We start from the raw sequence: 25,422 nt of genomic DNA on the forward strand, positions 1-25,422 counted from the left end.
GTAAACGTTCCAGAAACGTTGAAAATAGTTCGTTTGACTTGACGTGAACAGGAGACGTTCAGAAATAGAATCGGGACCAGATCTCTAATTAGTCTGGAAACGGGGGACCTAATTCTTGCATTCTGTGAAAACGGGTAAGATTGGCTATAATGTAATTATCTTAATCTTCACTATCGTTACTTTTTAAAAACCCAGCGAAGCGGGTCCTTGCAGCTAGATTCTAGATTACTTAGAAAAACAGTCTTTTATATATATAAAAAAACTATATTACATACAAATGTACGAACAAATAAAAAACCCAGCAAAGTGGGTCCTTGCAGCTAGTAATAAATAAATTTATCTATTTCTAAGTAGAAATTAAAAGTATCTGTAGAAGTAATTTTTTAAAATATCCTTTTTCGTGATAAAGTTTTAATACTTATTACTATAATCTAGACATGTAAATCCTTTAGTATACTTGTATATTTAAGGATTCGGCACAATAAACTTGTGGCCCAGAACTCCATGACTTCTTCCAATGTGGCTCAAAGAAACAGAAAGGTTGGACACTCCTGCTGTAAATAATTCTGTGTTATATGAATTCCATGTTGTACGAGTCACTTAGATTTTACAAATACGTGTACTGGGCTGTGAATGGCTCACGTATTTGTAAAATCTAAGTGACTCATACAATATGGAATTCATATAACACAGAATTATCTACAGTGTTATGGGGGGGGTCTACAGTAATTTCATTTTTGTTTTCTTCATATATAAATAATTTTAGAAATTTTTATTAAAAAATAAAATATAAAAACTAAAAGTCTTCTGAATTAAAATGGCTCTGAGGAAGGAAAAATGTCTGATAGAAGACTTGCAAAAGTTTATTATTATAGATAAAATATATTTGTAACGTAAAAGAATACTCACCTTTAATTTTGGATAATCATTCATCAATATTGTAACTATTCCTACATATGGAACAAATCTAAAAAGAAATTATATGTAGTTAGTTTTAATTTCTAATATGTTTGATATTAAAATTTTAAAATAGTATTAATCAATATATAAATGTCTATTGACTTATATACAAGGAATTGAATTACATTAATTTATGAAACACAAATCATTATTGGATTTAAATTACTCAGGAAATTAAATTTAAAAAATCATTTGTGGTTAAACAGATAAAAAAGTTCAAATATCTTTGAGTTTGGGATTCAAGTTAAATTGAAATATCATAAACGTAATTATCATTTTTAATTTCCTTTTATCAAGAAAAAATGAAAATAATTGCAATTACTTTAAATATAAATTTCATACCTAATTATCTATTATTATAAAAAAAAGTTTATATCAAACACTTGCAACTAAATGTATTTATTTGTAAAAACTTTTGTAGCAGCCAGGATTGTAAATGTAGTAATATGAACTATTTTTCTTATAGAAAATTTTTTTGAATATTATATTTCCAAAAAAGTCTGATTATATATTTGGAAAACACTTGGCAATTGAATATAGTCAAAAGTTTCATACAAGATTATTACTTGTTTTGTTGAGTAAATCATCATTTATCAGGATATGTTACTGACATAAATATCTTTTTTCATTTTGAATATTTAAAAAATTCAGAGAAAATTGGCACTAAAAATACAAAACATAAATAAATTGTTTTTTCTGGAAACTAAAATTAAATTTTAAAAAATATTTTTTGACCTATTAATATAACATTTAAATGTATCATCAGATGTTTATAAATTTTACAATTAAAATATATTTTATTTTATTCTCTTTCCATATTTTTGTAATTTTAAATATTATATCTTCAAAGCTGGCATTCAATTCTCATTTCCATTTTTTTTTTTTTTTTTGTAATAGCTGAAGCTAATGTAAAATAGGTCAAAAACATTTCTGTTTTAATAAATAAATTTTGGCTTCCAGAAAAAAAGCAATTTCTTTTCTATGTTTTGCTGAAGAATTCAACAAAATGATCTTGGGATATTATGTAAAATACTGATGAAATGTTATTAAAACTTATAATATGAAAATACTAACTACTTGGTGTAAATTTATTTTGAAAAAAAGAATTCACATTGTATCATAACATTTTTTCTTCAAAGTAAAAAATATTTAAAATATCTTCCAAATAACTGATATATAATTAAGTCTTGAATAATATTGTGGCATGTCAAATTTTATATAAAAATATTGTAATGAAATTCACACAAAACTGTTAAAGTAACATGCAAAATAATAATTAACATGTTTGATATCATTTTTTCAATTTTTCAATTATATACTATTTTTATATAAAACAGATTAAGAATCTGAATGCTATTATATATACAAAAATAAAAAAAAATGCAAGATAATATATTTTAACTCTTATTGAATAGTGCAATCTTCTACAGAAACTTATGTTGCAATATGATGCAATAAAAGTGTCAGTATGTTTCATTTTGAAAACTAGTTCCTAGTTTTTAAAGAATTCATAAAATATCTTTCAGATATAATAGAATGCTGTCATATACAGCTGAAAATTGATAAAGCAAATTTATATTAATTAAGCAAACTTGTTAACATTGAAATGCATATCTTCTATCATTTAAAAGCTCACAAATTTACTTCATACTTCACATTAATACAGACTGCTTAAACTGATAATGTAATATTGCCATTTTACTGTACGTAGGTGTGCACGCATGTGTACACTTTATAAATTTTAGATATATTTTTCATGCATAAACTATTCTGTTTACTAGTAATAGCATAGAATAGAATTTTAATTAATATAACACTTATTGTCATAATGCATATTGCTAATATGATCTTAAAATGTTATTGTTATAGTAAAAATATTTTGATTTAAGTTATTTTCCAAAGAGACTAATTTTCAAGACTCATATACAGTTTAACTTGATTACACTATGTCTTTAGCATTCTGTAACATCATATTGTGCAATAAAATATAAATCTAGATCTTGAATTTTACATTTTTATTATTTTAGTTTTAATTGGCTATTCCTAGCTTATAAACTAAAAATGGTCAATCATCAGACTAAATATTTTATATCAATACATTCATTTTACAAAATCTTAAAAAAAGATTTCTAATACTCATCTTTGTAAAGTAAGACTATTTTTAAATTAAAAATGATATATCATCAATTGCAAAATTATTATTTTTTTACTTATTTTTTTTATTATGTTTAGATTATCCAGATTTTGCTTCACCTTTTAACATCTTTTATGAAGTATCAATAAAATAAATTAAGCTATGAATTTATATCTAAAATGTACATAAAAATTTTATATTTTAAAGTAAATTAAAGCATCAGTATTACCATAGTAATTAATAAAATATTTCCAGTGTACTGAGTATAGAATAATTGACATACCCACGAGCTCTTCCTACTATATCTTTTTTCTCTAACCACAATTGTCCTGGAGCATAAAGGCCTCGATCATCTACTGAATTATTGTCTCCTTTTGTCAGAATTTTTACGGATCCATCTTGTCTAAAATATCATGAAATTATAAAATTACCATTTTAAAATAGTCATAATAATAAATTACTTTTCAACATTTATTAAATGTACAAAATTACTTAATTCTTTTTGCCTTCAACTGTTAATAATGAAAATAGTTTGATCTCAACTTTATTAATAATAATAAATTCTTCAGAAAGTAATTATATTTTTACCACATTTTTCTTTAATGTGGCAAGTAAAGATCAAATTTCTAGTCATTTTAAACTCACCAGGATTAGATATAATAAACTTTATCCTGTTGAATCAACATTAATTTTGGAGAGCAACTAAATTCTAATGCGTACTTTCAAAACATTAAAAAACAAATTTTAATATATTTATACATTATGTACAAATAATACAAAAGGATTTCTTGTATACCAACATTATATTTTGGAGCAATTGTAAAAAGTTACAATTACAAACATTTGAAAACACACATTGTAATTCTAAATTTAGGAAAATGCAAAGAAACTAAAGAATTAATTTTAGTCTTTTCAATAAATATAGCTAATAAATAATAGTTATTAATTCTTTATATTGGTTTTATTCAAATTAGTGCAGTTAGTATTTGAGGATTGTGTTATTTCCTTTGCACATACCTGTTTGATGTCTGTTATAAATAAATTATATTTGAAATGGTAACTGATATCTTTCTTTATAATGAATATTATTTTATATATACCAATAATAAGAAAATTATTAAAAAATACACCTATTTTTGATATGTAAAATATTTCATTTTTTATCAAAAAATTTATTTTTAAAATAAATATATTATTATAAACTACAGTAGATAGATATTAATATTACATTATTTCCCTAAGTTTTCAGAAATCCTCAAATAGTAGCCACATCTACTATTCAAGGATTTTTGAAATCAAAGGCAAGGGTGGTTATTATTCAAATAAAACCAGTATATAATATTGATAGAAAATAATTAAAAAACTGCATTTTTGGTTGTTTTTTTAAATTGGTCATTTTTTAAAGCAAAATTAACTGTCATTCTTTATCATCATCACTGTTGTCCTTATCGAAATAAAATAAAACTCTTTAGATGTTTTATTCAAGTAATGAATCTAAAAATTATTATTATTATAACGTAATAAAAATAACTTTATAATGTTAAGTTTTTGCTAAATAAAATACATTTAATTCTCTGAAAATGAAAATTATTTCAGTGCAATGAATATTTTCATAATTATGAAAACGTTTTAATTCAGTTTAGTACATAAATTCTCTCTTTAAATAATTCCAATTTCTATAAATATAAATTAATTCTGGTTTTTTATTATCAAAGCATATTACATTTCCAGTGATAGAGAAGTACAGTAGAACTTCCATTATCCGGATTTTCTATTATCCGGATTGTTCAAAATAAACAAAAATTTTACGAATTTGCTGATTTGCACTTGGTGAATTATGACACTGTTTATGTACGTAAGGGAATGCATAACTTTTTTTGTTTCAACGTCTCACCCAGCACAGTGGTCGTAAACTCTTAAATATATTTTGCGTCGTAATAAAAATATAACTTGACACACATATTTATAAAAAATTTTATTTTCAAATTACATTATTTCTATGACCAAGGGCGGCGTAAGGCATGGACGACGTGGGCCACCGCCTATGCCTCGCGGTCCGAAGGGCCTCGCGCCTCGAAGGTTTATGCATTACTTAAAAGCCGCGAACGCGACGAAAAAATTTTACTCGTCATAAAACGATAAATAGTTTGTCAAATTTTTATTCATAAAACTGCAGTTTCAACTGCTTTTTATTTTATAAAATCCGTCTTCTTGCGTCACCAGAGGGCCTTTTAAACAATAGGTAGTCTGTTAGTGGAAGTCAGTAATATTCCAAATTCAATACGAACGTTTGTTTCTTAAAAATTTGATCACGATTTAAATACAGTATTTACTTTTAATATTACCGATATGTCATCGAAAAGAAAACGTGTTGTATTATCATTAAAAGACTAATTAAAGCATTTGTTTCGATTATCCGGATTTTTCCTTATCCGGACTACTTTCATCCCCAATTAGTCCAGATAATTGAGGTTCTACTGTATCTTCAAACCACTGAACCCCTTCAGCTTCCAACAAAACATGTATAATGTATCAATTTACAAACATTTTTGGAACCCACATGATTCCAGCTTCAGGTGGATTCCAAAAACGTTTGTAAATTGATACATTTTACATGATTTGCTAGAAGCTAAAGAGGTTCAGTGGTCTGAAGATATTGTTTTTCTTATATGAATATTGATAGATAAAATATGGATTTCAAAAAAATATTAACATAATTGTTTAATTAAAACACTAATTGCTATCAGTAATAATGCGGCAAAACTTAAACTTAAAATGCTTAACAAACATGAAATTTTACCTGTATATAATCTAAGTAATTGTATGTTTTATCATTGTATTTTCATTATTAAATTTTACAAAATCTTAAAAAAAGATTTCTAATACTCATCTTTGTAAAGTAAGACTATTTTTAAATTAAAAATGATATATCATCAATTGCAAAATTATTATTTTTTTACTTATTTTTTTTATTATGTTTAGATTATCCAGATTTTGCTTCACCTTTTAACATCTTTTATGAAGTATCAATAAAATAAATTAAGCTATGAATTTATATCTAAAATGTACATAAAAATTTTATATTTTAAAGTAAATTAAAGCATCAGTATTACCATAGTAATTAATAAAATATTTCCAGTGTACTGAGTATAGAATAATTGACATACCCACGAGCTCTTCCTACTATATCTTTTTTCTCTAACCACAATTGTCCTGGAGCATAAAGGCCTCGATCATCTACTGAATTATTGTCTCCTTTTGTCAGAATTTTTACGGATCCATCTTGTCTAAAATATCATGAAATTATAAAATTACCATTTTAAAATAGTCATAATAATAAATTACTTTTCAACATTTATTAAATGTACAAAATTACTTAATTCTTTTTGCCTTCAACTGTTAATAATGAAAATAGTTTGATCTCAACTTTATTAATAATAATAAATTCTTCAGAAAGTAATTATATTTTTACCACATTTTTCTTTAATGTGGCAAGTAAAGATCAAATTTCTAGTCATTTTAAACTCACCAGGATTAGATATAATAAACTTTATCCTGTTGAATCAACATTAATTTTGGAGAGCAACTAAATTCTAATGCGTACTTTCAAAACATTAAAAAACAAATTTTAATATATTTATACATTATGTACAAATAATACAAAAGGATTTCTTGTATACCAACATTATATTTTGGAGCAATTGTAAAAAGTTACAATTACAAACATTTGAAAACACACATTGTAATTCTAAATTTAGGAAAATGCAAAGAAACTAAAGAATTAATTTTAGTCTTTTCAATAAATATAGCTAATAAATAATAGTTATTAATTCTTTATATTGGTTTTATTCAAATTAGTGCAGTTAGTATTTGAGGATTGTGTTATTTCCTTTGCACATACCTGTTTGATGTCTGTTATAAATAAATTATATTTGAAATGGTAACTGATATCTTTCTTTATAATGAATATTATTTTATATATACCAATAATAAGAAAATTATTAAAAAATACACCTATTTTTGATATGTAAAATATTTCATTTTTTATCAAAAAATTTATTTTTAAAATAAATATATTATTATAAACTACAGTAGATAGATATTAATATTACATTATTTCCCTAAGTTTTCAGAAATCCTCAAATAGTAGCCACATCTACTATTCAAGGATTTTTGAAATCAAAGGCAAGGGTGGTTATTATTCAAATAAAACCAGTATATAATATTGATAGAAAATAATTAAAAAACTGCATTTTTGGTTGTTTTTTTAAATTGGTCATTTTTTAAAGCAAAATTAACTGTCATTCTTTATCATCATCACTGTTGTCCTTATCGAAATAAAATAAAACTCTTTAGATGTTTTATTCAAGTAATGAATCTAAAAATTATTATTATTATAACGTAATAAAAATAACTTTATAATGTTAAGTTTTTGCTAAATAAAATACATTTAATTCTCTGAAAATGAAAATTATTTCAGTGCAATGAATATTTTCATAATTATGAAAACGTTTTAATTCAGTTTAGTACATAAATTCTCTCTTTAAATAATTCCAATTTCTATAAATATAAATTAATTCTGGTTTTTTATTATCAAAGCATATTACATTTCCAGTGATAGAGAAGTACAGTAGAACTTCCATTATCCGGATTTTCTATTATCCGGATTGTTCAAAATAAACAAAAATTTTACGAATTTGCTGATTTGCACTTGGTGAATTATGACACTGTTTATGTACGTAAGGGAATGCATAACTTTTTTTGTTTCAACGTCTCACCCAGCACAGTGGTCGTAAACTCTTAAATATATTTTGCGTCGTAATAAAAATATAACTTGACACACATATTTATAAAAAATTTTATTTTCAAATTACATTATTTCTATGACCAAGGGCGGCGTAAGGCACGGGTAACGTGGGCCACCGCCTATGCCTCGCGGTCCGAAGGGCCTCGCGTTTCGAAGGTTTATGCATTACTTAAAAGCCGCGAACGCGACGAAAAAATTTTACTCGTCATAAAACGATAAATAGTTTGTCAAATTTTTATTCATAAAAATGCAGTTTCAACTGCTTTTTATTTTATAAAATCAGTCTTCTTGCGTCACCAGAGGGCCTTTTAAACAATAGGTAGTCTGTTAGTGGAAGTCAGTAATATTCCAAATTCAATACGAACGTTTGTTTCTTAAAAATTTGATCACGATTTAAATACAGTATTTACTTTTAATATTACCGATATGTCATCGAAAAGAAAACGTGTTGTATTATCATTAAAAGACTAATTAAAGCATTTGTTTCGATTATCCGGATTTTTCCTTATCCGGACTACTTTCATCCCCAATTAGTCCAGATAATTGAGGTTCTACTGTATCTTCAAACCACTGAACCCCTTCAGCTTCCAACAAAACATGTATAATGTATCAATTTACAAACATTTTTGGAACCCACATGATTCCAGCTTCAGGTGGATTCCAAAAACGTTTGTAAATTGATACATTTTACATGATTTGCTAGAAGCTAAAGAGGTTCAGTGGTCTGAAGATATTGTTTTTCTTATATGAATATTGATAGATAAAATATGGATTTCAAAAAAATATTAACATAATTGTTTAATTAAAACACTAATTGCTATCAGTAATAATGCGGCAAAACTTAAACTTAAAATGCTTAACAAACATGAAATTTTACCTGTATATAATCTAAGTAATTGTATGTTTTATCATTGTATTTTCATTATTAAATATTTATTTTAAAATAAATATTTAATAATGAAAATTTTTTGAAATTTAAAATATCAGCAATACATAAAATTTACCTGAACTTTACTGTTTTTAAATCATATTATAAATACAATAAAATTAACATTAAATTACTTTTTAATATTTTTTCCCTTCTTCAGAATATACTTTTTCCAATTCTACATTCGTAGTCCAGTTCAAAGCAATCTTTGGGTTATACAATAAAAATAATTGTTTTATTTCTGATATGTTTTTTCTATTTTAAAATTAAATGTATGAAGTTTGTTATCCATGCAGTCATTTAATATTAACATATTAAAATGTTCTTATAACGAGATGCAGAATTTTGTATTATGATTTGATAATGTAAATTGTGATAATTGTTATAAATAAAAATTATGACTTTTAATTCTTAAATATTGTTCAATTTTTTGGAACTGAGCTTAAAATATTTGTAATTTTTTTTAATGAATGAAGGCAATTTTAATAAATACAAACTGAAAGTAATTGTGAATTAATAATTTACTCAAACAAAACTTTATAAATTTACTTATTTAGGAATAACTGGAAATAATAAGCATTTTGATTTGGCTAATAATATGATCTATTCAATTACATATGAAACATTTTAATTAGTTAATGTATAACAATAAAATATAATATACAATATTTTTTTAAGTTTATAAAGTTTATATTTAAAGAAATACATTTATTAAGAAATACAGAAACGTACTTTTCATGCAACTTCAAGACTCTATGAACAATTGGAATATCACGGCCTTCGACTTTAAATACTACTATGTCTCCCACTCGAATGGGATCTTCTCTATGATTTGTGAGAAATAACAAGTCACCCCTATGGAATGCTGGTTCCATACTCCCACTGAAAATACAAATTAAATTTTACATAGATATTGTTTTAAAATAAAAAGCACATAAAACATACACATGTAACATTTTCATTTTACAAATATTTAGAATTGCTTTGTTATTTTGTTATTACTTTGTATTTTTCTCAAATGGTATATATTACCTCAGTACGACGACAATAGGACTTTCACTTCCTGTAACCACCATAAGTCCCTTCCATATCATTAGTGCTGATGAAACTATCATTCCAAAGTTAAGTACTTGATATATCAACTAAAATTGTAATAATTTTTATTATTAAACATTAAATCTATTCAATCAGTAAGATATAATTTATTCAACATATTCTTAGAAAATGCAATATCTATTTTAGAATTATCACAAATTAAAAAAAACAAGCAAATTTTATAACCTCTTATAACATTATAAGTTTTGATATCTAAATTATCTTAAACCATAATTAATTATGAATTATGAGAAAAGTTTTTTCAATTAAGTAACTAATTAATTGAAAAAATTTTATCTCTAATTATACAAAATTAATTATTAATATTAATGTTATTTCAATACTTAATAATTTTATAAATTTACTTAAAACTTATATTATATACATTCATTTAAAACTTGGATTATTAATTATATATAGGCTGCTTTTTTTTCAAGCTTCAATGGTCCATAAAACAAAGACAAGTATAAATAATAAAATGAATTTATCATCAAAAGTTAGGTACAAACATGGTTACTTTTTGACATAATCATTGAAGATTGAGGCATTTGTCAAATCTGTGGACGAGCTTTTCCATCCCCTTGTCATAGAATGTTGTCACCAATGACTGGAGATGGGCCCTAATGTTTTTTTGAAGATCGTCATTAGTCTCGAAACTCTATCCTCCTACCCACTTTTCCTGTTCAGGAAAGAGGTGGAAGTTGCTCTACACTAAATCGGGGCTATACGCTGGGTATTTAAAGGTGGTGAAGCCTTCCACCTTTCAGACTTCCATCCAGCTTAAAACTTTTTAATGTGTGAAGACTTCCACCTCTTTTCTGAACTGAAAAGTGGCTAGCAGGGCAGATGTTTGACACTAATAAACTAATGACAATCTTCAAAACAGCGTTGTTAAGGCCATCTCAATTCACTGGAGGCAACATTCTATGACAAGGGGATGGAAAAGCTCGTCCACAGATTTGACAAATGTCTCAATCTTCAATGATTATGTCAAAAAGTAACCATGTTTGTACCTAACTTTTGATAATAAATTCATTTTATTATTTATACTTGTCTTTGTTCTATGGACCATCAGAGCTTGGAAAAAAAATCACCCTTGTAGATTACAGAATATTTTATATTATAAAAACATAAATTTTAAATTTTTTTAAAGTTCAACAACATATCCATCTTCAGAAAACAGTGATACAAAAAAAATTTTTTAATATTTAAGATTTTAAACTATATTTTAAAATTTACTCAAAAAATAATTTATACTAGCTGACAGATCCAGCATTACATTACCAGGTTAAAAAAAATGCAAATTAAACTTTTAATATAGTTTTCCCATTAGTTAAAATCAAAATATAAAAATCATCTAACTAGTTTTATAGTTTTGTAAAATTGCTGATTATATATTTACAAAATAAATATCATAAAAATCAACTGTCTGAATAAAGACTCGCATTATGATCATTTCACGCACATGAAACTACAACCCTTTCCAATCTTTTTATGTAAACTTCTAGAAGGGTTACATAGCTGCCTCTTTGGATATGTATCCTTCCAGAAGCCTGCAAAAAGAGAGATTGAAACTTGTCAAAGTTTCACATGCATGAAATGATCATCATAATGAACTCTCTATTCACATAGTTACTTTTTATATTTAGTTTAATATTTTCTATTCCTGGCTTAAATTCGTTTAAAGGAATTTCTGAAATGGATGTTGAGTTAAAGTATAGTATCTCTTGATTTTGACAACAATAAACATATTAAAATAGTTTATCTTAATATAAATAACAATCAAAAATCAATTAATAAATTAATTAAAACTTAATATAAATAACACCAACAATATATGAGCCATTCACAGGCCAAATCAATTAACTCCATTTGTAAATCCTTATTATAATCATTATTTTTACATTTTTTGTGTAACTAATTTTATATATTGTTACATTAAAACTATGCTTTAATATAACAATATATAAAGATACATTGTACAATGTTTATTTAAATTTAAAGTTTAAAAGAAATTTTAAAAATAATTTATATTATCAATTTTTATACTTTTTGTTTTATGGAGTTAATCAATTTGGCTAGTGAACAGCTGTTATGTGAAACAAAGCCAAAACAGCAATAAAACAGAAGTTTATATAATGATGAATTTAATAGAGACAGCTAAAACATTACCAAAATATGTTATATATATATAAGATNTTATTTTAATGAATTAAGAATGCAATATGAGAGGTTTTGTGTTATATATATATAAGATGGTTTGAATTGAATTAATTCATTAATACTCCTCTGTAATAATTATTTCATTTTTTCACTTTTATGATGATTCACAATAATCATAGAAACATTAAATCATAATTCAATTCTTATTTTGCAGAAGAAATTTTTATCTCAATCCCCAATGTCTTAGAGCTGCGAGCAGCATTGAAGAGAAAATAGTGCTGTCTCACTGATCATATATTGGTACATTTTAATTAATAGATAAACAGAAATAACGTTTTAGTAATTTAATTAAAACCACACCATTAAATTCCTTATAAAAAGTTGTTTATTAGATCCCTTTTCAAACCTGTCCAGCCAGGGGTTGGCAGCCTTTTTGTTACTTAGGGAGCAATAGAAAGTTTAAAAACAATCATGATCATATAGTTTAAATTTTGCAATAAAATCACAATGTTGTAATAAATAAATAAGATAATTGTTTTGAAATATATATATTTATAAAAAATAAAGATTATACATGCATGTAACAACTAAAAAATGAAAATTAAAAGTATGTACATAAAATAACACAAAATTAAATTTAAAGTATATATATTTGCACTTGCGTGACTACAGTTCTAGAGAGTTGATCTGAAATGTGCCATGGGTGCAGCATTGCTGACACCTGCCATAGACAATTCCCTTTTAATTTCTGTAGCAAAGATATGTACTCAGAAATATAATACTGTAGACCCCCCTATAACACTGTAGATCAGCGTTTCTCAAAGTGGGCGATAACGCCCCCTTGTGGGCACTGGAGGCTTTCAGGGGGGCAGTAGAAGGCTCAAAGAGAATTGGGGGGCGTTAAGGAAATATAGAGGGGCGACGGCAGACAAATTCTATATATAAAAATTCGACGGAATATATATAAAATGTTGACATTTTATATATTTTTTATTTTTTATTGAAGGTCACAACTTGAATATTTCTAACACATTGACTTTTATTTTAGCTCAGCGTTTCTCAAAGTAAGCAATAACGCCCCCTTCTGGCGCGATGAATAGATCTATGATAGAGGCAGGGTATTGAACGGTGACCAAAGGCAAAATTGGGGCTGATAAGAGGAAACATTGCGTTTAATGGTTTCCAGATGATGAGAACAATGTACAGTAAGGGCACAAAGTGTGAGATTCATAGAAAAGTTTTCCTAAGAATATTTCCAATCCTTTTCTCACACAAGAGAAAATAGGTTAGGGGGCGTTGGATATAACTTTATAGAACAAAGGGGGCGGTGGATCGAAAAAGTTTGAGAATCACTGCTGTAGATAATTCTGTGTTATATGAATTCCGTGTCGTACGATTCACTTAGATTTTACAAATACGTGTGCCGGGCTGTGAACAGCTCACGTATTTGTTAAATCTAAGTGACTCGTACAACACGAAATTCATATAACACAGAATTATCTACAGTGTCATAGGGGGGTCTACTGTAATAATAATAATAAATAAATAAATTTATTAGTCATATTAGGCCATAGCCAGTTATTACAGGGTGTTGTTACATTATTTTCACATTAATCATAGCATTCCTAATATCATTTGGTATCATCTATTCATCTTATAACATTCATTAATTGATTAAGTTCAAATATTTTCGACTGTAACAAGATTGATTACAAAAGATTTTTGCATAGTTGTATAGTTTGTAAATCATTACAGTATTTGCTTCATGAAACAAATGATACATTTGATTTTCATCTTTAAGGAAATTTAATTGATATAAATCCATTTTGTTCCTTAGTTCATAACCTTTTTCACATTCACAAAACATGTGATACTTAGTAAATAATTCTTGACATCTAGGACAAATAATTTTTGAAAACTCATAAATTCTATTATTAACTATAATCATCTTGCTATTTAATCTCAGTTGAATAAAAAATTTCTTAACTGTAAACGACATATTAGTTAGCATATAATTATTATTAAAGGGGTAATCTAATATAATATTATACCATTTAGGTTCTCTTCTTGTATGGATTTCTTCAATGTCTTGAGCCAAAGTAATTTCGAATGTATTTTGGATTAGTTGTTTTCTTATAAATTCACTAATTTCTAAATTTTCTAAAATGGCGTTAAAGAAACTCCGTATTCATTGACAATATTTCTCATTTGACTAATCCAAGAACTTTTTTGAGGATTGTGATAAAATTTTTTATATAACAAATATAACAATTTAGTCGGTAAGTTGTCGTCTCTAATCTTATATAAAAAATTAATATATCTTTTAACAAAGAAGGGAGTTAATTTGAATATATTGAGTTCAATTCTAAGAGCATAACCAGCTATATTATAGTCCAGAGTAAAAATTTTTCATATAAATTTATTTTGAATTGTTTCAAATTTTTTATATTTTGTTAGATTCCAAATTGGTGAAATATATAATAAATATTTACTCAAAAATATATAATAATATATACATAAAGTTTTCACCAGTTTATAATTTATTAAAATTAACTTAACTTTTTTAATCAAAAATGTACACCACAAAAACATTTAAGAAAGGTATTTGATCTAAAAAACCTAATGAATATAAGCAATTAATTTTTATTTATTTATCAATAAAAATTCTATTGCAACATTTCAATATTGATTAAGAGTTTTGAAATGAAATTATAATTTTTTATGTATTTTTATTACAGGAAATTTGTTTAGCAGTAGAAAAATATATCTTTTTGTGTTATTTAAATATATTTAAACTATAACAAATACATTTAATAACACACATATTTAAACTCAAATTTAATACCAGAAAAACATTTAAAATTCAAAAATAACTTTTATTAAATACCAATTCCTTGAGAAAGTGTCGAGAAAGATTAAAAAAACCTACGTATCAAAAATCAATAACGACAGTCATTATACTTATGACACTGAAAACTCAATAATTACATTAACAATTAAAGAAATATTACATCAAATATTAGTTATATGAAATTAAATTAAAGACCTCTTCAAGTAAAAAGCTGCTTCAATAGATAACAAGGATAATTATAAATCATACCATAATGTACTGTACTTATTTTAAAATTTTTATTAAAAGGTACAATATTAGTATAACCTATAAACAAATTCACTAAATATAAAAAATACTCAACGTTTCTAAATACTAGAAATTAAAATATTTTTGATACTTAAAATCTAAAACTTATAAAATTAAGCAAATTTATAGTTTCCAGAAGTATGATTTTTAAATTGTGAAGTTATTTCTTAATTATCTTATATAACAACATACATATTTTATCTTTTATATGTCTCTTGCCATTATTTTAATGAATTAAGAATGCAATATGAGAGGTTTTGTATTCACACTGCACTCCTAATTGCAAACAACTTACTATCTTCAGGCAAGTAGAATTAAGTATAAATATTCTGGAATACTAGTAAAACATAAAAACAAGTTTTATATTTTCTCTCTCTTTCACCTGCATTCCAAAAATCTTTTATAAGATCAAATTTTGATTTTAACAGGATCAGACTGACAAAAAAATAACATTTTCAGCTGAAATAATAATGCAAAACTTAGAACTTTGACTTTCCCATTACCATTAAATATTCCTTGTTAAATAGGGGAATGTGAATGGTCCTGTTATAGCATGAGATGATTCTAGAGAGAAATTAATGTCTTTTGTATGTAAGTTAAAAACTGTTTATCTCAATTTTCACTTGAAGAGGAAACTAATAGTAATTGCCTTTTAGATCTCATAAAAACTTCTTGCTTAGTCTTTGAGGTCTTCCATAAATCTGATTTAGATTCTATATTATTTCCCATTCTTTCCAGCTATTTATCTGTAAGAATGATGTTATCAGTACTCTAATACAGCATATGTATTTGTTAATCTCTGCATCGTGAGTTCATATTGAATTAAAATAAGTAATTTTGACTCTTCTGAAGGCAGATTACACTCTTAGTTTAATTTTACCAAAATTAAGGTATTGCAGTCATTTTTTCCTCATTCCACAATGTATGTTAACATTGAATTTTCAAGCATTTTTATTTTGCTTTTAGATGCTAGCGAGGTTGAAACTGAAGTTTTAAATGCGAAAACATATATGTCTGAAGTTCAGTGCCCCTTTCCTGTAAGCCTAGAAGTTTGACAATGGTGTTTGGAATATCAAGCATGATTCCACTGACTATCCAAACACCATTGTCAAACTTCTAGGCTTACAGGAAAGTGGCACTGAACGTCCGATGTATAAGTTTTCGTGTTTAAAACTTCGGCCTTAACCTCTCTGCTATTTCATAAAAATTAGTACTTTTGTAATGGATTATCAGCTTTTTTAAATATTTGCCCTCAGCCATCCTTAAGATTTCTTATCAATGATAAAGATCCTTTACCTGTATTTGAAGAATCATAAATTTGCAAGGTTCTCTTTGCATCCCCCTTCTACAGGTGTTAATAAATATTACATAGGTATAACTGCCTGTATACGGCTATATGCTTAAGAGAACATCAGATGGACTGAGTATCCTAGGCTTACTACATACAGTAGTTAGCAAAAATCAATTTTAGTAGACAGTTTAAAAGCCTTTTGATTTAAAGTTCACTTTTACAACCTTATTTTGATACAAATTTCATTTACAGGTGCTCTACTGCCTATGAACATTCAACTTATGAACAATTTGACTATATGTATGAAATTGAAATTTTGTGCAGATTCTTAAGTTCTCGACATTCATGGGATGACATTGAAGTCAGTCTTCGGTTAGTAATATATAATTAATATGGGCTCATTTTTACTCTCATCATTTTTTGTTTTTGTGAGAATTCTAAGGTTCCATTGCTGCTTATGAAATGGCGTTGAAATTGGTAAGATCGGATTAATGGTGTTTTTTGTTGTAGTTTGCAATTTTTATAAACTTTTACAATTAGAACTTGAAAAATGCATCCCAAATGTAACAGTAAATCTAGCAGTGGACATAAATGCAAGAAGTGTCGCTCTATTACTATGCTATTACTATGGAACTAATTTCCATAAAACTAAAACTGGACATTATAAAACTAAGTATTAGGTAAAAAAAAACTACATTTGAAACACCAGCTACTTTGCAGTAACAAGTGGGTAAATAAGCATAATGTATTCTATTAAGTACATTGAAGGATCAAACACTAACAATAAGTGGATAATTATTCTGTGTAAAATTGTACTTATTAGGTTAGTAAAAAACCTTGGAAACCTAACTTGTTTGTAAGTAGGAGAGCATTTGTATGGTTGGGAAACATCACGTATTGTATATAGCAATCCATACAATCAGCCCACTTTTTCCTTACCTAAACATTGAATTATCTTTTCAAAACTTAAATTTTAAGAAAAGCTTCTTAAGATTGCAGACCACTGTTCTGAGTGATCCAGGATTGAATCTGGATGGATCAGAAAATCCTAGGAATTTTTCAGGGGTGCTCCATCTAAATATGTTGAGCCCAGACTCTTAGCACTTGAAAACCAAAACAGCTCAAACTATTTTAAGCCTGAAAATACTTAATTGCTTAATTTATTACAAATTTTTCTCTGTTACAGTAGTTTTCCCCTTTTATATGTGTAGAGAAAAATCAACATCCAATTTCTTGCATTATCAAAAAAATTTAAAAAATTTTAAAAAATGGTTTACACCTTCACAATTTATCAGTGGGCTATTTATTTAAAAGCAGTCCATTTTCATAATCCTTATCTAGTTATAATTATATAGTTAAAAAAATATATAAATATTTGGTTATTTGTTTCATTCTACTCCAAAAATGCTTAAAATGAGTTTTTAAATAATTTTAAATAACTTGCAAAATTGTTTTGTTTGGTTCAATGTCACGACTTGGTGAATTTATTGACACTTGGCAAATAATTTCATCATCAACTTTTAATCCATATAGATATGTGTTTTGGGCTTTCGCCCCTCTTCAGTCTGTTACATAGGTTGTATATTGTGGACATCTGTCAGGCACCTTCCACACTACGTCTTCCTACTCCTCTTCCCTTCCGACTTGACGGCCTCCCCCGCATGCCTAGCAACGTGCAATGTCTCACTCCCAGAGTGCCACACACAGCCACACTTGCGACTGTATAAACATTCTATTTTAATAGTTGTAACCAGTTTTTATGAATTTCTATGCTTAGATTCTTGTTAATATTATTTTTGTCTGTAGTAATTTCGTAGCTTTCCTTAAATTTTCTTTACCAATTTTTTCTTTATGTACTATTATAATGTCACTCAATATTAAAATAGAATGTTTATACAGTTGCAGGTGGGGCTGTGTGTGGCACTCTGGGAGTGAGACGTTGCACGTTGCGAGGCATGCGGGGAAGCTGTCAAGTCAGAAGGGAAGGTAAATAGGAAGACGTAGTGCGGAAGGTGCCTGATAGATGTCCACAAGATACAACCTATCTATGTAACAGACTGAAGAGGGGTGAAAGCCCAAAACGCATATCTATATGGATTAAAAGTTGATGATGAAATTATTTGCCAAGTGTCAATAAATTCACCAAGTCGTGACATTGAACCAAACAAAACAAGAAGACATGGTTTCGACAAATAGATAAAACTTGCAAAATGTTCACAAAATTGTATAAATTAGCATATATATATAATGTTTTGTTTTAAAAGTTTATAATTTTATCTTTCATTTACAGTAATACAATATTTACATATTAAATAAAAAAAGTTAAATGGTTAGATATATTAGGTTCATTAAAGAAGAATGGAAACAAGCAATTCTGCATTATTTTTTAAGCCATCATATAATTAAAGACAATAAAACTTACAAAACTATATAAAACATTTTGTATCACATTAATAATAGTCCTCATGGTTTGTTTTCAATTTTTTTTCCTCAGTAAAACCAAACATTTTGGTATTTGTATGATTTTAATAAGGAAGGAAAAACTACTACTTTAGCAATGTTTAAAGATTGCAAAGGATGCATTATCAGTGAAATTTATGATCTACATTTCATATAAGTTAATCCAAAGAATATTGATATAAATGATCTTTAATGTTAAATTGCACTATAAACATTAATTAAGTTAAATCAAATACACCAAACTCTCAATTATCCATGTATCCACAAAATATTAGAATTACTATGTATTCTGAGACCGTGTCTTTTATTTGTTTTTTTCTTCACTACTAGGTGTATTAATAGACACAAGGCATTTTTACATCATTTTTATTCTGAATCTTCTATAGGCCGATATACGTTTCGGGCAAAGGCCCCTCATCCGTAAGCATGACATCTGGGATTTTCTTTGTGTTGTGTCGATACTTATACATTTCATTTAAAATTACATATTTACAGTCAAAATTGTTAAAATACCATTGCAGTTTAAAATATATTGATGATTTAAATTTCTATTACAGTGAAGGTTTCATGATAGAAGATGCTAGATGTCAAACCATGAAACCTTCACTGTACAGTAGACCCCCCTATAACGCTTAGATACGTTCCACGCTAACCGAAAATTACGTTGTAGGAATGAGCCAATCGCAGCCCGATAGGTGGGAACTTTACGGACTAAGGCTGTTCGAAAGGTTTTCTTCTATAAAATTAACCGATTCTAGACTAATTCCACTCAACATTTCCAAAATACGTATAATTTTTTGGGAATAATCTGTATAAACTATGCTATAAACAAAAAATTGTAGGATTACTTACACCGTTCGACTACGCCGTTGCTTAAAGCTGGTTTTCATCGCGGAACAGCACGCGAAACGACAGCCGCAATTTCTGATAACGAATTTTTGGCGGAAAAAATAACTTGACCTTTGGAGACATCATTAATATAAATAATTTTTATGGACGTTGAATAAGAAGTGTTTCTTTCACAAGAAATGTATAAAATTAGTGCTGTATTAGACTTACGGTACCTAATTTACATAATGTGCAGACGATAATAAACTCAACTTACTAGCCTAAAATCTCCGTAGCGTGTTGCCAGGCGGCAGAAAGCATATATATAATTATAATAAAGTTACAATAAATTAAGTTAATATATAATTATATATACAGTACCTAATTTATATATAATTTATATATAATACTAAACAGACGATAGCAAACTCAATTTAGCCGCTCCGTAGCGTGGCGCAGGGTCGGAGGAAAGTAGTTCGGCTGCTCATCCACTATTGGTCCAGACTCTATCAATCTTGTCGCGAAACGACGTTATAGGAGGTACGTTATACGAAAGTTGCTACAATTTTTTCGCTACGTTATAGGAATTGTCGTTATAGGAACGTACGTTATAGGAACGTACGTTATAGGGGGGTCGACTGTAATAGAAATTTAAATCATCAATATATTTTAAACTGCAATGTATTTTAACAGTTTTAACTGTAAATACATAATTTTAAACGAAATGTATAAGTATCAACACAACACAAAGAAAACCCTGGATGTCATGCCAACAGATGAGGGGCCTTTGCCCAAAACGCATATTGGCCTATAGAAGATTCAGAATAAAAATGATGTAAAAATGCCTTGTGTCTATTAATACACCTAGTAGTGAAGAAAAAACAATTAGAATTACTGTAAAATGACAAAATATTATAGGCAACATTCTGCTCTTTGATAGAATACCCTCAAATAAAAAAAATCATATTTACATGCTGTAAACAGCAGAGTTGAAAAAATATCCTACTAGCTCCAAAATTAAAATACAGTAATTTTGAAAAAATGTATGAACTATACATAGAAATGTAAAATTTAAATTTCTGTGATATTTTTGAAAATAAAATGTAGATTTCTTCTATGTTTATTAAATAAATATATATTTCAGATTATGAAACTTGGGACTCACACTTGCATTGTGCTATAATGGAGTTGAGCTGTCATATAACATCATATAAAACCTCTGAACAGTTTTTTTTTTTTTAGTTTGGGAGGCAATTTTGGATTATCCTATTTTTTTTTGGACAAATCCATGCATTAATTAGCATGAATAATCAAGAATTTGGTGTAAAATGAAAGTAAAATCAATTTTAATTCCATTTTTTAATAAAGCAATATTTTATCTTTCCTTTTATTGAATGAAGGGACTAAAACATAAGCTCATAATTTAAATGGCTTTAAATTTCATTTTTTATTATATAATGATACTATGTAATGGAAATTCATTATTATACAGTTATTTTGTAAATTTTATCAGGGCATTTCTAAAACATTTCTACATAAGCTTAAATAACAAATTGATAAAAATATAAAAAACTTTCAAAGCATTAAATTAGTAAAAAAATAAATTTGTAATTTTTACTTTTAATTAAAATGCACTTGCATTGATCAAAACTACAAGGACTATTTTTTTAACTGGCAACATCATTGGTAATTGTCCATAACCTGTCAAACTGCCAAAATCTTGACAAATATTTTTTCTAGACTGCTTGTGTAGCTTGTGTACATGTTGGTGCATTTTTTGTTGTGCTTATATCTGTGGCTAAGAAATAAGAGAATGTCAAATATTAAAGTGTTCATTTTTGTCACTCTAAGCAATGTTTACTCACCAACAAGATTTCATATCCAAATTCAAGTTGCATATGGACAAAATGCACGATAGTGTTATAAAGATTTGCATGAGACACATGGCAATGCTCCACTGGCATATGATACTGCTGCATAATGAGTTGAAGCATTTTGCCACAGACAGGAGAATACCAAGAATAAGCAAAATGGTGGCCATCCAATCACTACAATAGACAAACAACATATGGAAGCTATTTTGATATTATTAGAGAATGACTATCAATGGACTTGCCAAGAAATGAGTGCCAAATAGACACTGTAACTTCAATGTTTACCATAAGACCACTGTGCTACAATCATATCCAATTGTCTTGCAAGACAATGCATGTAGCCATTCTTTGTCACAAGTAAAGACATTTTTAAGCAGATGGTAGTGGGAGATAATATCACATCCACCATATTCACCCGACATAAGTTCGCGTGATTTTGACCTTCTTTCCGTCCACCAATGGCCGAGTAGATAAAACCACCGAACACTGGTAGTTGGTTGGGGGTTCACCCTGGACAATGGGCTGGCCACAGTTTTCTGGGTTTTCTTCACCTAAGTAACACCTAAATACGGGCCATAGAAAATCTTCCCAGAACATTCCCCTCAGCAGATTGGCCATGTAAACAAATAAAATAGACCTACTCCCAAATATTAAAGAACTCTTCATAAACATGTACTTCTGAGATGTTGATATCCTTCTTTCAGCCTTACAGCAGTCTCTCCAGATATTGCATAAAAACGACACTTGGGAGACGACGAATACTATCACCAAAGTTTGGCACAAGGCCACAAAGATAGAAACTACATCTTTGTGTCTTGCGTGTTTTAAAATTTTTTATACTTTATATTTTATACTATATTTTAAATCAGTTATGTAAGCCTTTTGCCATTTTATAATAGTTAAATGCTAATAACGAGTAAAATCATCATTAAGTCCGACCCTACTGGAGATACACACAATCCTTACTATCTCCCCATTCCTTCGACCTTTAATCATCAAAATTTAATAGCATAAACCCCCTAATAAACAAACCTCCATGCAAAATTTCAAAAATTTTCAACAAAAAGCACAGGAGTATTAAGCTTCAAACATGGTGAACAAAATCGTGCACCCCTCACACACTAACATCCATACATACAGAAATTACCCCTGAATTGTTTTGCATTTCTCAATGTTTCAAGGTGTCCTGAGCCCAAAAATGTAAAATTCTGGGAGGTCATTTTTTTCCAGATTGCCATAAAGTAAAAAAGGTAGCTTGTTTATTTACTATCACTAGCTAGATGGCTAGCTAATCAGGACAATAAATGCATCAATCTTCTACAATAATTTTCCTGACTGGTTTGACTTAAATATGTCAAATTCCATTCCTTAACATTTGGTCAAACTCTTGACAGATAAGCAAAAAAATATTTTAAATTCATGTAGACTGAAAAGAATTTAAAATAATTTATAAATATTACTCTTTATGTTGAGTGAAAATTTTGCCTAATTCTCACAGCAAAAATCTAACCTGGNTATTTACGAAATAATTACACAAAAATTTGAACTTAAATTTGAAAAATTAAGTTATTGTCATTGTTTTTATTTTATAAATTAGTTTTTGACGGTAATTCGAGCACTCGTAATCGTAATTCCGAAAGACGCCACACGATTTCGTTACGTTCGATTTTAGTTTAACTCTCGACTCTTTACCTTCGAACGGACGTTTACGTTCACGTCGCGCAAAGATCGGACGGACCACGAAAACGCATCTAACCCGCTTAGCATTCTGCACGGCGTAAAGTCAAACGACTGCCAAATTATCGCGCCGCAATACGGCCACGTAACCGATTAAATAATAAATAATTCGACCGGAGCGGGCAGTCACGCCGCCGCGTCTCCGGGGCCCGACGATCCGGTCCGAGAGCGGAGGTTTACGCATTTGCGCGGCACACTTCTCGCCCGAGGAAGACTCGAAGGCGAGAATTAAAATTCGACAAAAAGAAAACGGGAATAATACGGTCGCAAAGAAGTCACGCAACGCACCCTTCTAAATTACAAAGCTTTACTTTCTGCGGCACAAACGAGAGACGGAGACGAGCGGCCGGACCCCACCGACGGAGGACTCGACCCCCGAGACGGACGAAAGAAGAGGAGTCGACCGTCGAGCGAAAATTTACGGACGGCCGTACGGAAAGATCAAATCTAAATACCGCCCGATTCCCCTTCTACGTCCGTCGGGAATCTCGCCGAAAGAAAGCCAAGCGTCCCCCGCTCCGAATATTTAAGTTTTTGCAATTCGGAGAGTACAAAGACCGAGAACACAAACTTATCCGTTCGATCGTTTAGTTACGGCAAGGCCACGGGCGATCCGCCCGGGGAGACGCCTTCCGGGAGGTCTCTCCGAGGAAAACCGGCCCCCGTTCGAGCGCGGCGAGGGCGGAGAAAACTCGGAAGACGCCGCGCGGCCGAATTCCCGGCGCGGGAAACGAAGACCGCTCGGCCGCCGGCGGGCAGAAGACGGATTTAAAACACGGCGATTTCTATCGTTAAACGCGAGACAGAGGAATACGTATCAAAATATATACACGTAAACTCACTTTCAAATATAATCTATATAAATAAAAACGTAACGTTCGTTTGTTCCTAATAGCTAATCTCCGAAAGTTATTCACCGATCGCTCGGAAATTTCGACGCGACGTCGCATTCGAATTCGCGCTCGTTTTTATATAATTTAAATGTCGAAATTCCCCCGCGGGGGAAGAGGGACGGGATTAAGGTTTACCGTAAAGAACTCGGCTTCTATTATACTATTTTAGATGAGGTTTTTTTGCGTTTTTGATCGCGTTTTAATAGGGTACGTCGAGAGAACGTACACTAAGAACGGATTTTTCGAAATTCCTCCCCGCGGGGGGAGGTGTTATACATTTATAACAGATACATTTCGAGCCGCAGCAACGCGCGGCCGGGTCCACTAGTTTTGGTGTAAAAAGTAATTTATTGCCGTTATAAGAAACGAATGGGCTTTAATTCAGGAAATTAATGAAAATTTCTTAAGAACCTGACGAAATTGTATTATTATTTTCAGAATTCGATAGCGCGTAAGGTACGTTAATGCCCGGTATAAAAGCGAGGCGAACGAATTACTAATAGACGAAAACGAAACGGGATTTGATTGGAATTTCAATCTCGTCCGATTGGTAAGGAAGAATCGGACAAGATTATAATTTAATATTCGGTAAAATAAGAGGTTCGGCCGCTTATCACGGGCCGTTAATGCCAATTTTTTCACACGAACACGAGCGTGTCACACATCAATCTGGAAAGGAACAAGATGGTTTACATTCTGCAGAATAACACGTTGGCAATCGACGTGTACATAAAATATGACACGCGACTTTTCTGCGGAAACATTACTTACTTGTCGCTTGTTCATCCGTCTGACATCGTCTAAAAAGTCCAACATGTTTGATTTCTTCGATAAATTACGATAAACCCAAAGAATATAAATCGAGTCTTTCTCCCATCCGCTAAACCACGTCACTCGACCGGCGGCTACTCTCGTCACCGAAACTTCTCGGACATTTCAAAAAATATACTTTAAAAATAAAATTTTTAAATGGTAGTAAACGTTATTATCTGAATTAATTTAAATTAATTATATAAATTAATAACTAATTTCAAAAATAAAAATGTCTGGCGTCCGCCAGGTAACGAGAAATTGAAACGGAGCCAAATTTCTTATTGCGGATATCGTCTCTAA

General features: G+C 28.8%; 1 protein-coding gene across 2 annotated transcripts in view; it reads right to left on the reverse strand.

Moving 5' to 3' along the window:
- LOC111623823 (signal peptidase complex catalytic subunit SEC11A) overlaps window positions 1-25,422 on the reverse strand; it is a 71,893-nt gene that overhangs the window by 7,466 nt on the left and 39,005 nt on the right. The window contains exons 2-6 of one of the 2 annotated variants that reach the window (XM_023366531.1): window positions 25,081-25,257; window positions 9,862-9,971; window positions 9,562-9,711; window positions 6,262-6,381; window positions 910-967 (exon numbers count right to left, since the gene is read on the reverse strand). In XM_023366531.1, coding sequence (XP_023222299.1) covers window positions 910-967; window positions 6,262-6,381; window positions 9,562-9,711; window positions 9,862-9,971; window positions 25,081-25,125 — 483 coding nt within the window. In that variant the 5' untranslated portion in view covers window positions 25,126-25,257. Of the gene's footprint in view, window positions 1-909; window positions 968-6,261; window positions 6,382-9,561; window positions 9,712-9,861; window positions 9,972-12,447; window positions 12,467-25,080; window positions 25,258-25,422 lie in introns of those variants that run through there. The other variant, XM_023366533.1, reaches the window with a different exon arrangement.

This window comes from Centruroides sculpturatus, unplaced genomic scaffold (genome assembly GCF_000671375.1).
Source record: "Centruroides sculpturatus isolate CEXI.00-Female unplaced genomic scaffold, Cexi_2.0 scaffold162, whole genome shotgun sequence".
NCBI classification, from domain to species: Eukaryota; Metazoa; Arthropoda; class Arachnida; order Scorpiones; family Buthidae; genus Centruroides; species Centruroides sculpturatus.